Genomic DNA, 22,574 nt, shown 5'->3' with positions numbered 1-22,574 from the left:
TAAAAACTTATTTGTTTACATAAATGTATCATTTTGGGGTCATGATAATCCTTCAAACTTAACTTAATCTTAATCTTAACTTTTAATAATGATAATTAAATTATTGATGCATTTTCTCTTAAAAGGAGGTTCGATACCGATTTTCGAAATAATACCAAAATTCTGAAATTTTTTTTATCGAAAGAGTTATAAAAAAAAGGATCACTGTTAAAATTTCAAATCGATTCACTACACCGTTTTTGAGAAATAAATTTTCAAAATTCGTTCTTATACACGGGCGTAAATGGAAATCATTTTTCAAAGTGCTATAGTTTTTGCTACAATAATACCATCGCTATAAATTATTCAGTATCAAATAATTCAACATTTCTGAACACATTAATATTTTTTTTAAGTTTAATCATGGGTTTGTTATTAAATTATTAATGAAATAAAAGGCGAATTTTAGTTAATGACGTCACATGTGCCGTAAAGCTAAGACACGACGGCAACAGCGTAAAAGGACACGACCGCGGGAAATTTGAATAACTAATAATTAAGCTTGTAGCACCAGTATCATTTCGACTGTCTTGAACCTCTTATACGTCTAGCGTGTAAACTTCTTTTGTCCGTTTTTTTCCCTTTTCTGATAGTTTTAAACGTTTATTATAAACAGCTTCTAATACTAATTTACCTTTCCAATATTTCCTCTTTTTAATATTACTTTCTTCCGTAATTAAAAAAACAAAAATCAGCTGACATTCTTTTCTGTTTACTCACTAATACACACTACCACATAGTACTCGTGTTATACCTGAGCTCCAACTAGTAATAAACCTTGTGACCAACAATAGTACACAAAAAAATTACTAAACACTAGCGCGCTATTGCCGTACTTCCGCGTTTATTTTTTAATCACTTACTTCATTAAAAAAAAATCTTTTGATTAAAAAAAATTTTTTTTATGATCCAATGCAATTATAATGAAAATATATTGTATTAATTCCTAAGAGTAAGTCAATTCATAACATATTCTATTAATGACATTTTGGTGTGTAGGAGTTGTAATCTTGCAAAAATACAATTGAAAATCCATGAGATCCCCTAGAAAGATAATCGGTATCGAACCTCTTTAAATTAGCAACGGGTCTTCAAATTAAAAATTTTTCCAAATTGAATAACCAGTTTTTGTTTAATAACTAGACTTGTAAACGTGTCACTTGTGTACTTAAATTCTTAGTCCTTTTAAAACTTTAAAGTATATTTTGTATCGAGACTCAGTAATATATATATATATATATATATATATATATATATATATATATATATATATATATATATATATATATATATATATATATATATATATAGATGGTTTTTATTTAAGACTTATTTATGTTTCGTGAGCTCATTACTTTTAACTGACTTTATGGCTTATTATTTTCTCATTATTATTATTCTATCTCTCGTCAGCCTTATGGTCAACTGATGAATATCACAAATTATTTCAACTTCATTATAATTTAGAATATAGAGGCGTGAATATTTTTGGATTTAATTTTATTATCAATAAAATACTTATTTAAAACTTTCTTCAACTTATTATCAATGTAAAATACTCTGTTAATTGTGATGTAACCCCTACACAGAAAAAAAAAATTAACTTGATTCAAGTGAAATATTCTTGAACCAAGGATACTAGTTTGAAAAATTCCATTTTTTTTGCTTCAAGAATATATTTCTTGGCTCAATAAGTTTTAGGATTCTTAAATCAAGATTTGTATATTATTGGTTCAGAAGTATATTTTTTTTCACAAAATAAATCTAACTCTCAAACCAAGTCACAGATTTACTTGGGTGAAGTAAACATTTTGACGCCAGGTGGCGTCTCGGTGGGAACAGCGTACTTGCTTGTTTTTCTTGGTCAGTTGTAGTTAGTTTTGAATTGTAAGTTCACAATTTGAACATCAAAACATTAATCTTGCCGTTGATAATTATTTTTGTTTAATGTATACGCATACACTGTAAAAAGAGCGGTGTTAAAAATGGACTCGTTTTAACTCCGCCCGGTGTAAAAATGAAATTACACCGGTGTAGGGGAAGTAATACACCGGTGTTAAAAATACCGGTGTTAAAGCGGGGTAACCGGTGTAAAAGCGGAGTAAAACCGGTGTAAAAACGGGGTAACTGGTGTAAAAGCGGAGTAATACCGGTGTAAAAGCGGGGTAAATTGCGTCCACTTGGAGTATTAACTTTAAAGATTATAAAACACAAAAAATGTCAGTTCTTTATGAAAATTAATAACAAATATCATTTATTAACAAGTATAGTGATCGAGTAAGTAAAAATATTCACAAAGTAAAATATTTTAACACCGGTAAAGAATATCTACACCGGCGGCGGAGTTATTTTAACACCGGTCTAGAATATTTACTCCGGTGGCGGCGTTATTTTAACACCGGTCTAGAATATTTACACCTGTGGCGGCGTTATTTCCACACCGCTTTCGGGGGTAAATTTAACACCGATAATTTTAACACCTACACCGCTTGGACTTACCCCAGTGATTTTTTACAGTGTATGAACAAATTTCGGTATCATAATACTTAAAGTAGTAAATAATTACTGTGTTCAAACTTTAAAGATTTTCACAGTAAATGTATTTAATTGTCAATGCTTATTTACTGGGTAACCTCCAATTTTTTATTATTTAAAATGTGGCCATTAAACAAAAATATTATTTTAATTTTCAACACAAATAAATTTTTTTTTAAATAAAAATATGCATTAAACTTCCAAATCAAAAATTAGTAAAAGTAACCATTGTAGTAATAAACTGATTAATAATTTTTAAAAATATATTTGTATATTTCTAAATCGAATAAAATAACATCCTAATTCAAAAAATGCGCTATACTCAAACTAAGTCGGTATCATCCTGAGTCAATATTATCGGCCTCAAACCAAGAGAAAAAAAAATCTTGGGAGAAATAAATATGCATCTTGTTTGAAAGCAAAAAAATGCTTCTTTTAAGATTAAAAGTTTTGAAAGAAAAATTTTTACTCTCCATTGAAGAGTAATAATTTATTTATTCAAGACTGAAATTTTTTTAAATTGAGAAGTTTAGATGTTTCGAAACAAGTATAATATTTTGAAGGAAATAATTTACTTGAACCAAGTTAAATTTTTTTTCTGTGTAGTAAAAATAAAAACGAGACGCTGGCTTGCGCCTTGCCAGTTTCGCTAGAGATTATCTTAATTAAAAATGATGACTGTTTAAGTGTCATTAACAATTTGATAAATTCTTAGCTTATACGTTATAATATTTGTAATAATGATTGTAATGATGAAATCAAGCTAATAAGTCGCTAATGATAAATTTACAAAATTAACATAAATATATGCTTGAGATTAACATGAGTTCAATAAATAATTGTCAAAATTATCAGTATAGAAATAATTTAACATATGATAATTTGTCATACAATATATATATATATATATATATATTAGGGTGCTCCGTTTAAAACGAAGATTTTTTTTTTCGTCCCCGTCACAAATCTTGTTCTACATGTAAAAATAAAAATTCAGTGAAATTTTGAGCTCTTAATAACAATTTTAAGAACTGTAACAACGTCGTTGAAGTTTTCTCATGCTAAAAGCATGTAAATTTTGTTTCTTTTCTTTTTATCGAATAAAACTCATCCCCATATTCACGTATCTTATCGTTTCAAAGTTTTCTTTGAAGAGAATTGTATGCTCTTTAAAAAAGCCTGTATGTACTTAGCAGTACCTTCAACTATAGCCCTCGTGAAAGCCTTGAAAGTCTAATTTCCTACGAAATTAGTGTTTTTTTGTTGTTAACTTGTAAACGGTTGACTTTTGGGAAAAAAAGTACATGACATTTTTTGTAGGAAATTTAGTCTTCTACAAAAAAGTTCCTATAAGTCAAATCTCTAAAATCAATATTTAAAAAGATATATGAACTTGAACTAAGTAAAATTCAAAATTTTAGCTAAATACCAAGATTAACGGGTTTATAATTAAAAACCATTACATAAAACATGTTTTTTCGATCCTAATCCATCTGTTAGGTCCCAAGGAAATTGAAAATTCGAACGAGATTCTTCAAACCTGTGTTTTAATCATTCAATTTTTGAAAAGAATTGCAAATAAGATTAATACTCAAGAAAAATTTCGATGAATAATTACGGGCATTTTATATTTTATATAAATATACATTAATTGATACTTACCATAAGTTAATAACTGAATGTATTTTATAGTATTGAACATTGACATTTAGATAAAATTTTGAATTTTACTTAGTTAAAGTTCATATATCTTTTTAAAAATTGATTTTAGAGTTTTGACTAATAAAAACTTTTTTGTAGAAGACTAAATTTCCTTGAAGATTTTTGATGGGGACGAAAAAAAAAATATCTTCGTTTTAAACGGAGCACCCTAATATATATATATATATATATATAATAGGGTGAATCAAAAAATAACAAATTTTTTTTTTTCTCGGAAATAGGTTCAAAAGTTTCATTTAAATAAAAAATACGCCTGTGAAAATTAGAGCTCTTAATATTTACATTAAGAGGTTCCTCATCGCACTTTTCTATTTTTCATAAGAATAACATGGAAAAAATTATTTTTACGTCTTCTGATTTTTATAAGTAGCTAACGATGCGTCATAGGAATAATTGGCAGGCATATTTTTGTAGGGAATTGAATGCTCTACAAGAAAATATTCTTATCATTTTTTGAGGAATCTATTTGTTCAAAAGTCATTTGAGGTTAAAGTCGAATTCATATTAAATTTTGAGATTTTCTTACTTTTCCGGCAAAACTATCAGATCTATTATAAAATATCATTGGACCTTTTTTGTAGACAATTTTATTCCCTAGAAGTTATTTCTAATAAAGTTTTTTTGAATCCCGCATTGTTTTCTAGTTATTTTCTATTTTAATGTCATTCATAAAAAAAATGGTCTTCTGATCGATTTTAAGATTGTTTATTATAATACTATAGTACACGGAAAGAACGAGATTGGACTGGGTACAATGTCGGATTGTACTGAGCCCCATCTGTTGTGAAAAAAATTTTCACTTTGGAGCTGGTACAATCTACATTTTAGTGGCTACTATGTACATTTAACTCAGTCCAATCCAAGATTGTACTCAGTTCCATCCAAGCTGGGGCTGCGTAACATGGAACTGTAATCAGTCCAATCTATAGGATAGTAACCAATCCTATGTTACCGATGGGACCTATTTGAATTTAACATTTATTCAATTACCATGTGACATTCAACTGACAACAATGTAAGATAGGACTCAGTACAATCTTACATTTAAAAATTTAATGCAGCAAAAAAAAAATAATAACAAATATATGTACATTATTTATATCATGACAATACACTGTAAAAAGAGCGGTGTTAAAAATGGACTCGTTTTAACTCCACCAGGTGTAAAAATGAAATTACACTGGTGTAGGAGCAGTAATACACCGGTGTTAACACGGGGTAACCGGTGTAAAAGCGGAGTAAAACCGGTGTAAAAGCGGGGTAAATTGCGTCCGCTTGGAGTATTAACTTTAAAGATTAATAAAACACAAAAAAACGTCAGTTCTTTATGAAAATTAATAAAAAATATCATCTATCAACATGTATAGTGATCGAGTAAGTAAAAATATTCACAAAATAAAATATTGTAACACCGGTAAAGAATATCTACACCGGCGGTGACGTTATTTAAACACCGGTCTAGAATATTTACACCGGTGGCGGCGTTATTTTCACACCGCTTTCGGGGGTAAATTTAACACCGATAATTTTAACACCTACACCGTTTAGACTTACCCCGGTGATTTTTTACAGTGTAATTATTAAACATTAATTTATTAATTAATAATTAAATTAATCGTGAACCAAAGCTATTTAATGTTACATACAAAGTACATTAATTTAAATAATTACATTGACAACTGGTGGCATGGTTTAAAAGTAACTCGGCCTGAAATTAACCAAACTTTTAGCTGCATTAAATTTTTAAATGGAAGATTGTACTGAGTCATATCTTACATTGTTGTCAGTTAAATGTCGCATGGTAACTGAATAAATGTTAAATTTAAATAGGTCCCAATCGGTAACATAGGATTGGTTACTATCCTATAGATTGGACTGACTACAATGTAAGATCGTAGCTACTACCACGTGAGATTCGACTCAGTACCATGTTACGCAGCCCCATCTTGGATGGAACTGAGTACAATCTTGGATTGGACTGAGTTAAATGTACATGGTAGCCACTACAATGTAGATTGTACCAGCTCCAATGTACAAATTTTTTTCACAACAGATGGGGCTCAATACAATCCGACATTGTACCCAGTACCAAGGTTACTAGAATAGGTGTATTCTAGTAACCTTGCCCAGTACAATTTCGTTCTTTCCGTGTAGTTGTAGAAACTATTTATTCATAGTGAAAAATGGTGACTACATTGTCAGAGTAGTTGCATTGACTATTAAAAGTAAGGTAAGAGACCCAGTACTTGATCAGAGAACTAATACCTGATCACTCCGTGCATTTGTATATCTATATTTAGTCAAAATTGGTAGATATAGATATAAAAATACACGGAGTGATCAGGTACTGGGTCTTTTGCCTTAGTTACAGGAACTATTCAATGATAAACAAACTAAAATAGTCACTGGTATATTCTTTATTTGTAAGGGTGTACTAAAAAAGTATTGTTATTATTATTGCTGAAGTATAAGTTCTGAGAAATAATATTAAATAGTTACCATAACAAAATAAAAAATGTTTGTAATGCTTAGTTGATACTACTATTTTCAAATAGGTTCGAGCACTATGATAGTACAAGAAACTATAAATAATAGTTGAGATTACTATTTTTTCATACTCATCCCTTTATAGTTACCACAACTACACGGAAAAAAGCGCAGCTCAAAATTAGCTAATAATTATATTCATCAAATAAAAATTACTTTCCTAAGAGAAATTTACAATCCCAAACCAAAAATTACTATTATCAATGGAAAATTACATTTTTTTGTTGATTTTTACAATCAGTATTGTAAATTTTACGATTTGTAAAAGTTATAATACAAATTAGCAAAAATTGAATAAAGAATGGTAATAATCCATAATTATTTTACAACGATCGTTCTGGAAATAACAATATTCAAAAATCTCTTTGATAATATTACAATTCTGCGTTAAAAACATTTATAAGAGTATAAATTGAATATTACAATTCATTAAGAATAAATTACTATAAAACTTATATTTCTTTTTATCTATTCCATAAAATTCAGTAGAAAAAATAAAAAATATTAGTATAGAATAGATACTGATTTTCATTTGGAAACAACAGAAAAGTCACTCATGACTCAAGTTATGTTTACATGAATTTCGCAAAAATTATTAATTTATATCCCGATTATTACAATTTGTAAGATTATTAATTTTATTTTATAACATTTTAAAACTATTACTGAAAACATTGTAAAAAGAACTCTGGTATTCTAAAAATTATAATATCAAATAAATTTTGGTTAGGTATTGCAGTTTTTAAAACATCGATAACGTGAATTGCTATTTAGCCGGTAAAAATTACTATTTGCCAATGTAACTTTTAATAGGAGAAATATAATATCGACTGCATTGTATTTTATTTATATTTGGCATATACTTTGAGATATCGGAAGGGTACCTGTAGCCGAGTGGTTAGCATGCTTGCACTTAAACTGGAATATTCGCAAGGCGTAGGTTCGAATCCCACAGTGGTAAAAAAAAAAAAAGATGGTCGATTTTAAATTGGTATTGAGATATATACATAAATATATATACAGATAAATTCCGACAATATGTATATATATATATATGGTGGAAAAGAAATTTATTATTACACACAAGGAGACAATTTTTACTATCTGGATTAGTAAAAATTCAATAGCAGTCTCAGTGAAAGTTTTATTCTAAGATAGATTTTTTACTAAATCAAATGGTAAATTTTATTGAATGCTTTAGTTTTGTACTCTAAAACTCAAAGTAATTTTACTGATAATTTAGTAATTCATAGGATTAAGCGATTATAATTTTTACTCATTTAAAAGGAAAATTTCCACATTATTGGACCGTTTCAAGTTTGCCTCGGCGAAATAGTAATTTTTATTTGAAAATTAACGAATATTACCAGACTTTTTTCTCCGTGTATGCACTTTTCTCTCAGTGTAGAGTGATCCATCGAACCTCGTTCTTAATTTTGTCTTTAGAGGTTTTGCTTGAGAGAAAAGCCTGCAGGCATGTACATGCATTTACAAAAATTATTGTAGACCTTTCTTAAGAATAATTTGTCTAATACGAGGTCACAAATGTCAAGTAATAGATTAATGTATAAATATAACTAAAAAATAACTTTATAAAAAACTTTACTTATAGTATTCAATCATTTTTTATTAGCTATTATTTAAGATACATTAATTTACTATTTTTTATTTTTTTTTTTTTATGGTTGATAATATTACAGAGTAATCGGGAGAAATCTGGTTGATTGCGCAACCTTCAAGTTTCTGTTTCCACTGGCGCAAAATCACGCGTCAACTTCGTGGTAGACTAATGAAATCGATATACGCGTTCAAAATTAAATCGTTCGTCTACAATCGATACTTATAATATATATAAATATATATAATTTTAACTTATTACGACATCAAAAAATTTTTATTGGAAAAAATTAAAAATAATAATAATCTATGTAATGATCATAAAAAAAAAATAAAGTTTAATCAATACTAATGTCTTGTATATACGTTAAAGTAATCAAATATCAATTAATTTACAGTATCGATTAAAAAAAATTACTTTTTATTTCAATTAAAAATACATGGATATTTTCTTATTATTATTGCTTTAATTTTTTTTTTTTATAAAAATATATGTATCACGAACGATTATCTATATATATATATATATATATATATATATATATATATATATATATATATATATATATCTATATATATATATAAATATATATTAGACTGTGTCAAAATAAGTTAATTTTTTTTTTTTTTTATTAAACGTATCTTAAAAGTTTCTTCAATATAAAAAAAAAATTCTCCTTAAGTTTGAGCTCAATATATCAAAAATTGAGCTGGCGCAAAGGGGGTTCTCCTTTCCCTTTTAATTAACATTGTAAAATTTTTTTTTTTTTTATTTTTAAAATAACTACATGAAGAAAAATTTTTATCTAATTTTGCTTTCGACTATCTTATAGAAAATTTAATTCTTTACAAAATTGTCTATACCCATTTTTTTCTAAACTCAACGGAAACGAAGTTACAGAGGGCCGAATAGAAGGAAAAAAATAATTAATGAATTAATAACAGAAAAAAATTTATTGTTTAAACTTATCAATTAATTAACTCAATATACTTCATTCATTCATTATTCATCGAAAATTTTTGAATTCAACATTATTCTGAATTAATAACAAAACAAAATTTATAATAAAACAGAAATTAATTATAAGATAATTAAAACAGAAATTAATTATGATTATAATTATAATTTCAAGTACTTTACATTGGATTTTGAAGTTTTCCCATTTAAGAAACATGGGAAAGTTAGCATTTCAAGTTATCGGGTCCACGTTCACGGCATTTTGTAGGTAATTGAATACTCTTCAAAAGTCTCCTAGGAATTTTACTCAGACTCTAATTGTTTTTTCTGTATTGGTACTTATAATCATTTTTTAAGAAAAATAGTCTACTGATCGATTGCAAGAGTTCGGCGTTTAAATAGAAATAACTAGAAAACAATGCGGAATTCAAAAAAACTTTATTGGAAATAACTTCTAGGGAATAAAATTGTCTACAAAAAAGGTCGAATGATATTTTGTAATAGGTCTGATAGTTTCGACGGAAAAGTAAAATGATCTCAAAATTTTATATGAATTTGACTTCAACCTTAAATAACTTTTGAACAAATAGATTTATCAAAAAATGATAAGAACCTTTTTTTGTAGAGCATTCAATTACCTACAAAATATGCCTGCCAATTATTCCTATGATCCATCGTTAGCTACTTACAAAAATCAGAAGACGTAAAAAAAATTTTTCCCATGTTATTCTTATGGAAAATAGAAAAGTGCGATGAGGAACCTTTTAATGTTAATTTTAAGAGCTCTAATTTTCACAGGCGTCCTTTTTTATTTAAATGAAACTGTTGAACCTGTTTCCGAGAAGAAAAAAATTTTGTTATTTTTTGGTTCACCCTAGTATATATATATATATAAAAATAAGTACAAATAATAACAATAGTAATAATAAATAAAAAGGAATACAATATACTGCGGTATAGTATACTCTGGATATACTTGAATCGATAGCAGCAAAAGGTCGTCGTCACCGGCGTCTCGCCTTTGTCAACCCTCATCCCTTATCTATCTTTTTCTTATTCCCTCTTACTCTCTCTCGTTAGTTGTTTCATCTTCTTCAAATGTTATATTCGTTTTCATATATAATTGATACATATATATATATATATATATATATATATATATATATATATATATATATTAGGGTGATCCAAAAAATAACAAACTTTTTTTTTTTCTTCCAAACAGGTTCGAAAGTTTCATTTAGATAAAAAAAGACGCCTGTGCTTAGAGCTCTTAATATTAACATTAAGAGGTTCCTCATCGCTTTTTTCTATTTCCCATAAGAATAACATGGGAAAAATTTTTTTTACGTCTTCTGATTTTTATAAGCAGCTAACGATGCGTCATAGGAATAAATGGCAGGCATATTTTTGCAGGGAATTGAATGCTCTACAAAAAAAGATTCTTATCATTTTTTGAGGAATCTATTTGTTCAAAAGTTATTTGAGGTTGAAGTGGAATTCATATTAAATTTTGAGATTTGCTACTGTTCCGGCGAAACTATCAGACTTATTACAAAATATCATCAGACCTTTTTTGTAGACAATTTTATTCCCTAAAAGTTATTTTGGATAAAGTTTTTTCGAATTCCGCATTGCTTTCTAGTTATTTTTGTTTTAATATCAAGCTCTTAAAATCGATCAGAAGACTATTTTTTTATGACCATGACATTAAAATAAAAATAACTAGAAAACAATGCGGAATTCGAAAAAACTTTATTCGAAATAACTTCTAGGGAATAAAATTGTCTACAAAAAAGGTCTGATGATATTTTGTAATAAGTCTGATAGTTTCGCCGGAAAAGTAGAAAATCTCAAAATTTATTATGAATTCGTCTTCAATCTCAAATAACTTTTGAACAAATAGATTCCTCAAAAAATGATAAGAATCTTTTTTTGTAGAGCATTCAATTCCCTACAAAAATATGCCTGCCAATTATTCCTATGACGCATCGTTAGCTACTTATAAAAATCAGAAGACGTAAAAAAAATTTTTGCCATGTTATTCTTATGGAAAATAGAAAAGTGCGATGAGGAACCTCTTAATGTTAATATTAAGAGCTCTAATTTTCACAGGCGTCTTTTTTTATCTAAATGAAACTTTTGAACCTGTTTGGAAGAAAAAAAAAATTTGTTATTTATATATATTAGGGTGCTCCGTTTAAAACGAAGATTTTTTTTTTCGTCCCCGTCACAAATCTTGTTCTACATGTAAAAATAAAAATTCAGTGAAATTTTGAGCTCTTAATAACAATTTTAAGAACTGGAACAACGTCGTTGAAGTTTTCTCATGCTAAAAGCATGTAAATTTTGTTTCTTTTCTTTTTATCGAATAAAACTCAGCCCCATATTCACGTATCTTATCGTTTGAAAGTTTGCTTGGAAGAGAATTGTATGCTCTTTGAAAAAGCCTGTATGTACTTAGCAGTATCTTCAACTACAGCCCTCGTGGAAGCCTTGAAAGTCTAATTTCCTACGAAATTAGTGTTTTTTTGTTGTTAACTTGTAAACGGTTGAGTTTTGGGAAAAAAAGTACATGACATTTTTTGTAGGAAATTTAGTCTTCTACAAAAAAGTTTTTATAAGTCAAAACTCTAAAATCAATTTTTAAAAAGATATATGAACTTTAACTAAGTAAAATTCAAAATTTTATCTAAATGTCAATGTTCAATACTATAAAATACATTCAGTTATTAACTTATGGTAAGTATCAATTAATGTATATTTATATAAAATATAAAATGCCCGTAATTATTCATCGAAATTTTTCTTGAGTATTAATCTTATTTGCAATTCTTTTCAAAAATTGAATGATTAAAACACAGGTTTGAAGAATCTCGTTCGAATTTTCAATTTCCTTGGGACCTAACAGATGGATTAGGATCGAAAAAACATGTTTTATGTAATGGTTTTTAATTATAAACCCGTTAATCTTGGTATTTAGCTAAAATTTTGAATTTTACTTAGTTCAAGTTCATATATCTTTTTAAATATTGATTTTAGAGATTTGACTTATAGGAACTTTTTTGTAGAAGACTAAATTTCCTACAAAAAATGTCATGCACTTTTTTTCCCAAAAGTCAACCGTTTACAAGTTAACAACAAAAAAACACTAATTTCGTAGGAAATTAGACTTTCAAGGCTTTCACGAGGGCTGTAGTTGAAGGTACTGCTAAGTACATACAGGCTTTTTCAAAGAGCATACAATTCTCTTCCAAGAAAACTTTGAAACGATAAGATACGTGAATATGGGGCTGAGTTTTATTCGATAAAAAGAAAAGAAACAAAATTTACATGCTGTTAGCATGAGAAAACTTCAACGACGTTGTTCCAGTTCTTAAAATTGTTATTAAGAGCTCAAAATTTCACTGAATTTTTATTTTTACATGTAGAACAAGATTTTTGATGGGGAACGAAAAAAAAAAATCTTCGTTTCAAACGGAGCACCCTAATATATATATATTGTAACATGATGAAAACTTGTACAGTAAATGGAAACTTCGGCCGAGTTTTTCTCTTGAACAAACGAATATTATGAATCAACTAAAGCGCACTTTGCTAGATTAGACAGTAATGCATCAAAGTGCGGTCTGTGTTTTGTACTGAGAGATTTTGTTTCTGAAAAAAACCCAGCCAAAAATATCTGATAACCCCTGATAATAGTAACAATTAAATATGATTTAATTGATTTTTATAATAATTTACAATTATTTTTATTGTTTTCAATATATCGAAACTGAGCAAAAAATAACTAGAGTTTCAAGTCAAGGTTCATATAGTGGATTGTACATTATAATTAAATATAGTAAGATGATTTTCTATAGTCTGGGACTTTCCGTTTTCCTAACTCGAGACGACTGTTGATTGGGTTTTCTGGTGGATCGTTTAATGACTAATAAATAGTATATCTATATATATGTAAAAAGTCTTCGTTTGTCATATTTTTCACGAACAATGTGGACATTCTTCGCAATATTGATTCTCTGTAGTGTTATTTTTAACCAATCAGAGACGTGCTTCCTTACCATGAGTTGCAAAAAGATATATTTGTGGATATATAGTGATTATACGATGAAACTTTTGGACCAAAAAATTTAAAATTTAGCGAGTTATTCACAATTTCCCAACGATCTGAAAAAAAAAAGTTCTCCAACTGCTGCAGTTGTAGCGGCCTTCACGGTGCCTGTAATAAAAAAAACACAAAAAGTTAATTAAACTAAAAGGTATTTCCTGTACCGTGACCTTCGGGCTGAGAAAAAAATTAAAGATTAACAAAATGGTGAAGCTTGAAAAAAAAATTTTTTATTTTTCGCGAAAATTTCATGATTTTTGGCCGGCCAGAATTACATTTTTAATTCGATTGGAAAACTGGGGTTTTATGGAACGCAGAAACATGTATGAAAGAAGCTGCAATCCGAATCAAATCGACCGGATGATTTGTCTTCGAGTTATAGATGCAGTAAACTTAAAAAAATGTATTTTCACGAACCGATAAGTGGCTCCTCTTTAGATGGCTGTAACTCAAAAAAACTATTGCACGACTCATGATGCGAAGCATCAGAGTGTGCTTTACGATCGAAAAGTGTTTTTCGCCTCACTTCGGCAACTATTCAAGATACACAGAAAAAAAGAATGTCTTGGCGCAAGAAATTTTTTCTTGCCGCAAGAATATTTTTTGCAATTTTGAATGAAAACGAAAATTTTCTTGGTTCAAGAACAACATTTTCTTAAATTTAGTCATCTTAGCACAAGATTTTTTTTATTCAGCCAATATAATATATGTTTCTTGGAGTAAGAAATATTTGCTTAAAGTGAGAAAAATAAATATTTTGCCCCGATATATAATCAATTGTCCGGAAAGTAAAATGTTCTTTCTTTAAGAATAATTTATTTTGAATCGAGATGATTTGTGACTCGAGTCACGAATCAAAAGTACTCGACTCAATGGTAAGAAATATCTTGGTTTAAGTACTTTGTTGTGTTGCGACAAGTAAGCGTGGTCGTTTGAACCAACAGCAACTGCGCTAACGGCTCAACGCAAAAATTCTTTTGGGAAAGCTAACTGTACTATACTAAAGAGCCGGTAGTGTAGACTCTACATTGTACAGTGTGTTTACTAGATATGGGTTAAGTAAACGAACGTTCGAGGAATGATCGGATAGCATAACTGGTAAAGCTCTCGCGTGATGCCAAATCGGTCTGGTTTCGATTCCTACCATGAGCAAACCATTTATTTTCCTCAAGTTGATCAAGAACCATTAATCGAGGAAGTTTATTTCTTATCCCCTCTACTGCCGAATTGTGATATTCTGAATATACACATATAATTTCCTGCTTCACAACATTTCATATTTATACTAGGTTAAATTCACTCAAAAATATAGGAAGATATATTTTTTTTTTAAGTAGAGTAATTCATTTTATTGAATCGAGACTACGTTTTTTTAAAGTCAAGATAAAAATCATCAATGGGAGAATTTTATGTCTTCCGTTAAGTAAATATTTACATAATTCAAAAAAAGTTATTTTATTAAATTAAGAATATAATTTATTTAAATCAAAATTAAAATTTTCTTATTCCAATAGACCGTTGTCTTGAGTCGATAATGTAGTTTTCTCAAACTGAGAGTAAATGTCCTTCTGTCACGCAAAAAAAGTTCTTGGTTTGAGATCTTGCACAGTTAAAAACGAATCGTCAAAGTGTAAAAAAAAGCGTGTGTAAAAATTCTGAGTGTTGAATTTTCAACACTTTCGTCTGTCAATTTAACACACAGTATTTATCTTGTTTGAACTGTCGCTATCGATTGATTTTTTAACACACAAAAATGTTATTTTATTCGAAAGAAGCACTTTTTATATGTTACTGTAAAATCAACACACAAAATATGTTAAAAATAATGTCGACCATTATAAAAGAATTCTCGGAAAATTTTTACTTTTAATATAAACTTGCGTGACTTTTTTCAACACTAACAACATGTTAAAATGACATATAAATAAGTGTAAAACGTTCGTTTTACACATGATAAGTGTTGATTTTGACGGATCCTTTTTTACTGTGTGATATATATTGTGACAATTTACTATACTCACCAACCAAGACAGAAAAGTATCTTGTTTTGATAGTTTTTTTTACTTGGTTAGAAATAAAATAAATTTGACTTAAAATAAATATTCTTAAACCAAGATTATTTAACTTGAATTAAAATTTAATTATTATTGATACAATACTTTTATAATATTAGTCGAAGAAAATTTTCTCAGATTAAAAAAACCCAATTACTCAGCCCAAGAATAAAAAAATGAAGGCAAAAATTATCTTGGGCCAAAAGTCAACCTTTTTTTCTGTGTATGCACTTGAAATGGTAATATACTATTTTTTAAGGTATAGGCTATCGAAATATGCAAAAAAAGAAAAAAAACAAAATTGAATTTTTCAAAATTTCACACTAGCGCCCATACAGAGCACGGTGATCGGTTGATCATCGGACTATGATAGCCGTCCGATCCTCGAGCATCGGCTGAGGATCGGAATATGTATAGGAGCAAGACTCGCTGGGCATCGGATGTTAACATCAGCGCGAGGCTGCCGATTGAGCATCGGCCGAGGATAGTAACCGAGTATCGGCCGAGGATAGTAACCGAGTATCGGCCGAGGATAGGATACGAGGATTATCCTATTGTAGTTGCCTAGGATCGGCTCATCCTAATAATTTTGTCTCAGCCAAGAATATTGACCGACCAAAATTTAGTATCTAAAATACTCCAATTAAATAATAAAAATTCACATCTAGTAGTTTAAATACTCAAGTTCAATAATTAAAAATTGAAGATTAGTATTTACAATACTCGTGATCGATATTTAAACATGTTAATTTAGCATTTAAAATTCTTAAATTTAATAATTATATATTTTCATTTAGTATTTGAACAACTTAAGTTCAGAAATTAAAAATTTATCTTTAGTAATTACAATACTTGAGAAACATAATTAAATATTCTCATTTAGTATATAAAATATTCAAGTTCACTAATTAAACATTGATATTCTGTATCTAAACATAATCCGTATGGATTCTCCTTCGGATTCCTCTGCGCTGTTTGATATGACTGAAAAGCATTCCAAAAATCTACTCTTAAGTATTCTCCCCAAGGGTACTTGTTCTTTTCTACTAGGATATTCTCCTGTAGCGAGTAGTTGCCAGAGCGACTTTTTCACTCCTTTGAGCGGAACTTATTACTTCTATTCTAACTGTCCAACTAGGAAAATGTTGCAGCGCTCTTCTGCGCCTAGCGGTGACTCTTGGTACTAATTTTTTCTTTTGCACTCTGCGTCTGCACACTTTGTTATTTTCACTCGCTTTATTTTTTCTCTCTCTCTCTTTATTCATTTAAATTTATTTATTTTTTTTACACGCATTATTTTTTTTGCGTTTATTTGTTTTTTTTTTAATAATTTTTTTTTTTATATGTGTAACTGTTGTGATTTGTCACACCATGAAAAAAAATTCCTTAAGCTGAGAAAAAAATACTCTCGAACTGAAAAAAAAATCACTTGGGCTGAGAAATTTTTTTACTGAGTTTAAAATTTTTTTTCGTTTTAGTTCAAGAACTTTTTTTTTTTGACTTAATACAAAAAATGTCTTTAGCCAAGAATAAGTTTCTTGATTTGAGAAAAAAATATTTTCGAACTTGGAAAAAAATTGCTTGGTCAAAGAAAGATTTTTCTTGGCTTACGTAATTGCTTTTTTTAATATATAAAAATATGTCAACACAATTCAAGAAATAATTTCTTGTTACAAGTAACTTATGTATCTAGTAATATATTGCTAGATCGAAGCAATAGTTGCTAAAAATAAGAAATATTATACTTCAATTCAGGAAAAATTTCTTGTTTTAAGTATTTACACAAATAAGTATAAAAAATACTCGAAAAAAATTTTTTTTCCTCTGAGTGTATCATCTCCACAATCACTAAAACTATTCTCATCACTTTCATTATTACTATTAAATACACTATAATTAATTTCTTTATTCACAACATTATTCACAATTGTTTCACCGTGTAAATTATCATGATCACCATCATTTATAATATGATGATTAACAATTAACACTGAGGGTGTATTAGGCGGTTGAGATCTATTATCCATGTATTTTTATAATGCCCGATGTTTTCTTACACGGTCAGACATGATTTTATAAATTACAAAATTTTTTTTAATCACAACGATAAATTTATTTTCGGTTATACTCAGTAAGAATTGCTTCGGTCTAATAAAAAGTATTACAGGTAAATAATGCTTAAAAATAGCTGATGTGATATTTAGTGCGCATGCGCAAAAGAAAATTTATCATATCGTCGACCGAGAATCGGTTGATGATCGGATTTCATTGTTATTACTATAGTTCGGTTACCGATGGTGTCACAGCCATAGGCTGATAATGGAACACCGACGCTCGATCGAGCATTGGTAGCCGAGCCTCGGTCGATCGTAGATTTTTTTTGAGCATCGGCGACTCCGTATGGGCGAACCCCCTTAACATGGAAATTTTTTTTTTTTTAAGTTTGAAATTTTATCACGCATTAGCAAATCGAAGTATCGGAAATATCAATTGACATTTTTGTTTTTATTTGAACGCTCTACAAAAAAGGTCTCTTATTATTTTTCGATAAATCTAATTTTTTAAAAGTTATTCAAGGTCAAAGTTTGATTCATAGTAAATTTTACCACTATTCGACTGTTCTGGCGAAACTATCAGACTTATCGTAAAATGTTATAGGACCTTTTTTGTAGACAATTTTATTCTTTACAAATTATCTCTGATAAAGTATTTTGAAATTTTGCATTGTTTTCTATTTATTTTCATTTTAATGTCAAGATCTTGAAATTGATCCGAACACTATTTTTTTTAAGAGCTTTACATTATAAAAGTATTATAATAATTATAACAATTATAAAAGTTTATGATAATATTTCACAAAAATTATATTTTATTCAATAATTTTTAAAAAATGAAAATTTAAGTATCTCGAAGATGTTTTAGCAATTACGAAAAAATTTTTTGTCGTATATATAAATGATATTCCTCGCATTACAATTCAATTGTAAAAAATGTTATGCAAAAGAACCCCTTATTAAAAGAAGCGATTTAAAATGATTAGAAAAAAATAATTTTAAATACTTTTTAATGCTTTTGAATACTCTGAATACTTTTGAATCGCCCTGCTTATGGGCATTTAACATTTCAAATCGCTTTAAATCGCTTCTTTTAATAAGGAAAGAATTTTAATTGCTTTTATACACCTTATATACTTTTGTATGTACAGTGTGTGTACGTTTCCCCCAAATTTTTTTTTAGATTTTTAATCTATAAAGTGTGATACTGAATAACCCTCTCGATAAAAACGATAATAGTTTTAATTAAAAAAATGTATTTGGTGAAACAAAAAAAAAATATTATTTTACGAAATTTTTGTCTTCTACTTATTTTAAATATTTATTTTGATTGAGAAATTTTAAATATTTTTTCTTTGTTTTATTTCAATTATATTCTTGTACGATATAACACAGCTCTTTTAGCTTACATATTTTTTTCTTTGAATGAAAACTTGGAAAATAATTTTCTTCCACCAATAGAAAAACTTATTTCATTCAAAAATAGAAATTTACGTCATAAGGCCGTTAAGTGGCGGTTTCCTGACAGCGACGATATTTCAATATGAGCGTAAGGTTTGTGGCGGGAAGCTTCGAAATGGGCGTAACTTTAACGTCCGAAGCGTAGCCGAGTTGGTCTGGGTTCGATTCCCAGTTCGAGCTATCTATATTTTTCTCAATTTATCTATAAATTGTCTTATTGAGAAGGTTATTTGCATGTTAGCATGTTTAGGTTTCCACTATATTTAAATGGTGTATTACCGTACGATGGACGGTGTGGCTCAAAAAGGTTGAAGTTAAGTCACAACGACTTTAATAACCTAAATAACTTTCGAAGGAGTAAATTTAGCAAAAAATGTTAAGAGACCTTTTTTGTAGAGCATTAAATTTCCTTCAAGAATATGTATCTTGACTAAAAAAAATTTTAATATTTCTAGTAGCTACAAAAATCCAAAATAGAAACAAAGAATTTAAAAAACAAATCAATGTTTAAGGCACGGTTACGAGGAAACGGCTCGTTTTATGTCAATTTATTAAGAGAAACTTTTTGTAGGGAATTCAATTTCCTTTAAGAATATACATTGCTCGAGTTTTTCAGATAGATGATTTACGAGTTTTGGGTAAAAAATAAAATTTCTGTCAAAAAACTAAAAGTCGTAACGATACACCTCTTAATATCAATATTAAGGGCTCAAACTTGCACAATAATTTTTTTTTGTCATCAGAAATAATATTTTTACAGTATCGAAAAAAAAAAAAAATAGTCGATTTTTTTGGCCCAGTCTAATATATATGTAATGGATTCTTTAACGACTTTCCAGCACTATATGTCATATATAGATAAAATATGCATACTTTGGGGAAAGTTTCAAACTATTATATACATATATCCAATGTCTTGGCTTACAACAATTTACTACATCATAATTTCATCCGTAATACCACATACTTAACAAGCTCTGCCACGTAGGTACTGAGAATTGATGAAAATAGCAAATGTTATTTACAAAATTATTAAAATCTCTATATAACATAAACGAAGAACTTGAGCCACTTAACTAAGAAGTCCTTTTTTGCAGATGATTAAGTTTCCTAAAACATCGTTATCTGCGTTATTACTGTAAATTTCGTTATTGAGTCATTATCAACTAAAAAACCAAATTATTATTAAGAATAATGATTTTCAGAACCAAAACAGAATTAACTATTAGAATCTTGGTAAAATTACTGAAGAGACTTTTGAAGAGTTAATTAATTAAATTGCCTAAAAATTACCGCAAACGGTGACTCGATAATTTGAAATGCGGCTGAGCTATAAAGAATTTAAGAAAAATCCTAACTTTCTTATTTATTTCAAATGGAAAAACATCAAAATCAAACGTAAAGTACTTGATATTAAAATTAAGAACTAACACTTTCAGATATTGTTTTTTTAATGTCAAGTGTAAGTGAAAAAAGAACAGTCGTTCCAAACGGGCCACCCTAATGTAAATATATATAGATATATTACAGATATATTTTTATTCAATTAATATTTTTAATTCTATTGTTTAATAGTTATTAATTATATAAATATATTAATTTGTTACAGAATAAAACAAATCAAAGACCGACTATCCAATTTCTTGATAATGAAGGAGTAAGTAAATTTATTCTTATCGCTATTCTGATTATTTGGTTAATTTTAAATTTCTCAGTTGGTTTTCCAGCATTTAAACTCCATATTCATTATAATAATGGTATTAATTTTATTATTAATCAAAAGTACAAATAATTTGAACTTATGAGTTTTTTTATCGAAGCAAGGAATTTAAAAACCGACAAATAATGTAGATTTTTCGATTCAATTTAATTTCAGCACTATTTGCACACCCTATTATTATTATTATTATTATTATTATTATTATTGTTATTATTATTATTATTATTATTATTATTATTATTATTATTATTATTATTATTATTATTATTATTATTATTATTATTATTATTATTATTATTATTATTATTATTATTTATATTATCATTTGTATGACTCTATATTATTAATTATTGATGATGACAATAATAATAATAAAAACATTGTTTCTATTCTTATTATTTTTTTTTTTTAATTTCTTACAAGATCAGTGTTATTTTTTATTTTAAGTTAATATAGGAACCACGGCTTTCGATTCCGCCGATTCCTTCTAATTGATGAATGGTCTCAGGAAATATTTTATCACTAAATTTTATGATGAAAATGGCCTGATAAAATTTTATATTGAAAATGACTTGACAAAATTTTATGAAAATTCATAAAATTTCATGAAATTTAAAAAAATTCTACAGTCAGTATTTATTTTTTGAAAAATTATGAAATCACAAAAAAAATTCTGGGCATCGGTTAGCCCTGCAGGCCAGTCCCCACATTTCCCGCTGTAAGAGCTTGAAAACATTAGTATGAATACATTTTCGAGCTCTTCAAGCTCGACAATACCTTTGTTTCACATTTTTATGAGCTTTTCAAGCTCGAAAGGGTTACGTTTTATGTTAAAGTTTAAAAATTTAGAATCCAAAATATTGAATGAATGAGCGTTTTTTATATATTTATTTACAATTACGTTCAATAATTAGCTCAAAAATAAGTATTTACGTTATACGTTGTATTTACATCGTGTAAGTATATCGTGATACCAGCAAACATGACGTTTTATAAGCAATCACTTCCAATAACTTACATAAAGAAGAACATATTAGTTTTGAGTAATTTTGTTCGGTAATTATGATGTTTTTCAATGAAAAAAGCAGATATAGATTTTCCATTTATTATTCCGTTGACGATATCTCTCGAACGGATTATCTGATTGGGATGTTCTTGGCAGCAATCAAATGCTTTTATCGAGTTCTAGAGTTGATTAGGATTTGGAATTGATCGATCTAACAGTTTTCAAAATATCAAAAAAAAAAAAATTTCTTTTTTTTTTTTCGTATTTCTTAAATATCTCAGAGTCTATTTGACTAAATGATCTAAAATTTTCTGAAAATCTAAGTTCAGAAGAGATCTTTTGAATGCCGCAAGATCCATCTAAATCGGTTCATTCATTAAAAAGATGACAAAAACAAATTTTAATGAATAAAAATTGTATATATTGCACACCTCAAGCGCGAAAGCGCAGGTGTGCTTTATGGACGGTTTTTTTTATTCGACTATTTTACTCACATAAAAATCTTTCTACACTATTTTTATTCCACCAAGATAGGTAAAATTGTATACTAGCATATAGAGAATTTATTAAGGAACAATTTAAACCCAATATTAAGTCGATTCATCATTTTATTCGTTTAAAATAAATTATTTTAACTCAAGAAACCAGTGCTGTCAATTGTTACGTATGAAACTTCGTAAACACGATAACTTTCGATAGATACCATTAATCGGCCTAACTTTTTTTTTATTGTCTTTGTATTTTTTATCA

The 22,574-nt window shown here is 28.0% G+C and overlaps 1 protein-coding gene across 2 annotated transcripts in view; it reads left to right on the top strand.

The window, feature by feature from the left end:
- The window catches only part of LOC130673790 (RNA polymerase II elongation factor Ell-like), a 143,368-nt gene that overhangs the window by 22,233 nt on the left and 98,561 nt on the right, over window positions 1-22,574 (top strand). For both annotated transcript variants that reach the window (XM_057479002.1, XM_057479003.1), the window contains exon 2: window positions 20,708-20,755. In XM_057479002.1, the coding sequence (XP_057334985.1) occupies window positions 20,708-20,755 (48 nt within the window). The remainder of the gene's footprint in view (window positions 1-20,707; window positions 20,756-22,574) is intronic.

Source organism: Microplitis mediator, chromosome 8 (assembly GCF_029852145.1).
Source record: "Microplitis mediator isolate UGA2020A chromosome 8, iyMicMedi2.1, whole genome shotgun sequence".
NCBI lineage: Eukaryota > Metazoa > Arthropoda > Insecta > Hymenoptera > Braconidae > Microplitis > Microplitis mediator.
Note: the sequence above shows the minus strand (reverse complement) of the source record. Positions and strands in the feature narration are given on the sequence as shown.